The 2,099-nt window shown below is 46.5% G+C and overlaps 1 protein-coding gene across 1 annotated transcript in view; it reads left to right on the top strand.

Moving 5' to 3' along the window:
- LOC104499094 (double-headed protease inhibitor, submandibular gland-like) overlaps window positions 1–396 on the top strand; it is a 3,085-nt gene extending 2,689 nt beyond the window's left edge. Inside the window, exon 6 of the mRNA XM_010142555.1 lies at window positions 351–396. Coding sequence (XP_010140857.1) covers window positions 351–396 — 46 coding nt within the window. The remainder of the gene's footprint in view (window positions 1–350) is intronic.
- The last annotated feature ends 1,703 nt before the right edge of the window (window positions 397–2,099 follow it).

Genomic DNA, 2,099 nt, shown 5'->3' on the forward strand with positions numbered 1-2,099 from the left:
CATTCCTCTCTTGGCACTCACTCCTCTGTCACCCCCCAGGCACTGCAGATCTTCAGCCTGAGTGAGTCTTCTCCTCCTTTGTAATTAAACCCAGATCCCCATTTGCAGCCTCGTAGCGTTGATGTCCTCCCTGTCAGAGTGATTTAAACTGTGACCGTAGGAGGTGCCCAAAATTATGGGGTTTGTCCTGAATCTCTTTAACAAACGTGTAACCCGGGGAATCAGGAAAGAGGTGAAATGTTAAGTGCTTTGTAACCCGGACAGCACGGGAACGTTGGCTTATTTGGGTAAAGTTAGACTATAAAAATGAGATCCATGTCTGTAATTTTGGTTTCCCTCTTTCTTTTCAGGAAGAGCCGGACAAAGCTGCGTCTCCAACGCCGTGGCAAATGCTGAGCGCTGGAACCATACTCTTCACTCTGATTTCCCCCTTACAAATCCTGCAATCAAACACGTTCTTCCCTACTCCTTCAACTGTTGTGTGTTGGTCTCCGCTTTAACTGATCAATAAAATAAAAGCAGCCACTCTCTTTGCCATGGACTAGTTTTTGGTTTGGTGTTTTTTTCAGGATAGGGGTAATGGCCTTCAGGCTTTTCGGTACTTATCTGTCAGGCAGGAGATGTTGTGAAATCAACCACAATAAAGAGCTAAGTGTAACGCCCATCACACACCAGCCCAAGTCCTCTTGAGAGTACGTCACTCCATACCAAACCATTAGAAGAGAAACAAAGCTGCCGTAAAATATTGACACTCTCCTAATTTTGGTGTCTTATGGAGTGTAAATGAACTTATCCTTGTAACAGCACTGAGTCTTGGAGGAGCTGGTCCTTTTAGGGGCCCTGGTCTGGGGAGATCGCCCTGGGGAAGTGTGAAAGAGAAGGATGGCTCTGGCCAGCCCTACTTGGTCACACCTGGGCAAGGGGCAGGTCTGGCAGTGCATTATAAAAAGGAAGCTTATGGCAAAGGGAGGAGGTTATCTCATAGGGCAGAAAATTAGGAACTGCTGCTTCCTTGAAGGGTGTGTCCATTGAGACTGTGTTGATCAGCAGCAAGCTGTTGTTGCAGCAAGCTAGGCAAGGCTGTAATGAGCCTAATGAGAACCTGAGGAGAAATTAGACTGGGCTTGGGCTTTCAGCTTCTTGGAGAAGACATCTGAAAAGATGTACTTGGGGTATTTGAGGCAGAGGTAGAAGAGGGGACCCTTCAGGGAAAGGTCTTGGATTTTCTAACCCTGGGAAAGAAGGGCTGGAAGATGTGCTGGTAGCTCCAAGATGCTTCCTCTCTTGGGAAGAAAAGGTGTGGAGATAGCATCTTTGTGGGAGCCTAAAGAGTACACTGGAGGAGCAATGATATGTATGAATGTTCATGATGATGTGCCACCTTTTCGGGTGAGTCAAGGAGTTAATATGCAAACAGCACAGGCAAAAATCCCAAGTGCCACAGTGCACACAATCCCTTCCTCTTCCTGTCTTCACTTGCCATTCTCTTGTTATGTAGCAAGAATATTTGCTACTAAGTCTGGTATTTAGGACAAAATCTGTGACTTCCAAGACTTTTCTTTGGGTCTTGTTTCCTGAAGCAGATTATTTCTTGACTGGGAACCCTGTAGGTGCTTCCCACTGCAAGGTAAGAGGCTTGACCTTTCCCTAGTGCTAGCACAGAGCAGTGCTCTGTCCTAGGAAAAGGCATGGAACTTCTTGTTTTCAGAGTTTTTTCTGTTAGTACAGGCAATACAAATCATGTCACGGCTTTGTGCCTTCTCTTAAGAAAAGTTAAGCTGGAGCCAGGAGAGTCTTCGCTGCTTACCTGCTTGTGTGTGTGTGTGAAAAATAATTAAGACACAGTCTAAGTAACTAGCGGATGCGAACAGAGATCTGCTAGCACAGGAGAGAGCTTTGCTGTGATTTCTTGTTGGCCAAGAGGTTTAGAGAGTGGCCACAGGCTAGCAGAGTTTTGGCCAGAGCAGAAAATCTTTTTAACAGCAAGATCCCATGATGAGCCTCCTCTGCGGTGGTAGTTCCTGCCTGAGGAAGCCAGTACTTTGGGGGGAGCTCAAAAGGCTTTAGAAAAGCCCAAAGAGGAGATGGTCACCTGTAGG

This window comes from Buceros rhinoceros, unplaced genomic scaffold (genome assembly GCF_000710305.1).
Source record: "Buceros rhinoceros silvestris isolate BGI_N320 unplaced genomic scaffold, ASM71030v1 scaffold30778, whole genome shotgun sequence".
NCBI classification, from domain to species: domain Eukaryota; kingdom Metazoa; phylum Chordata; class Aves; order Bucerotiformes; family Bucerotidae; genus Buceros; species Buceros rhinoceros.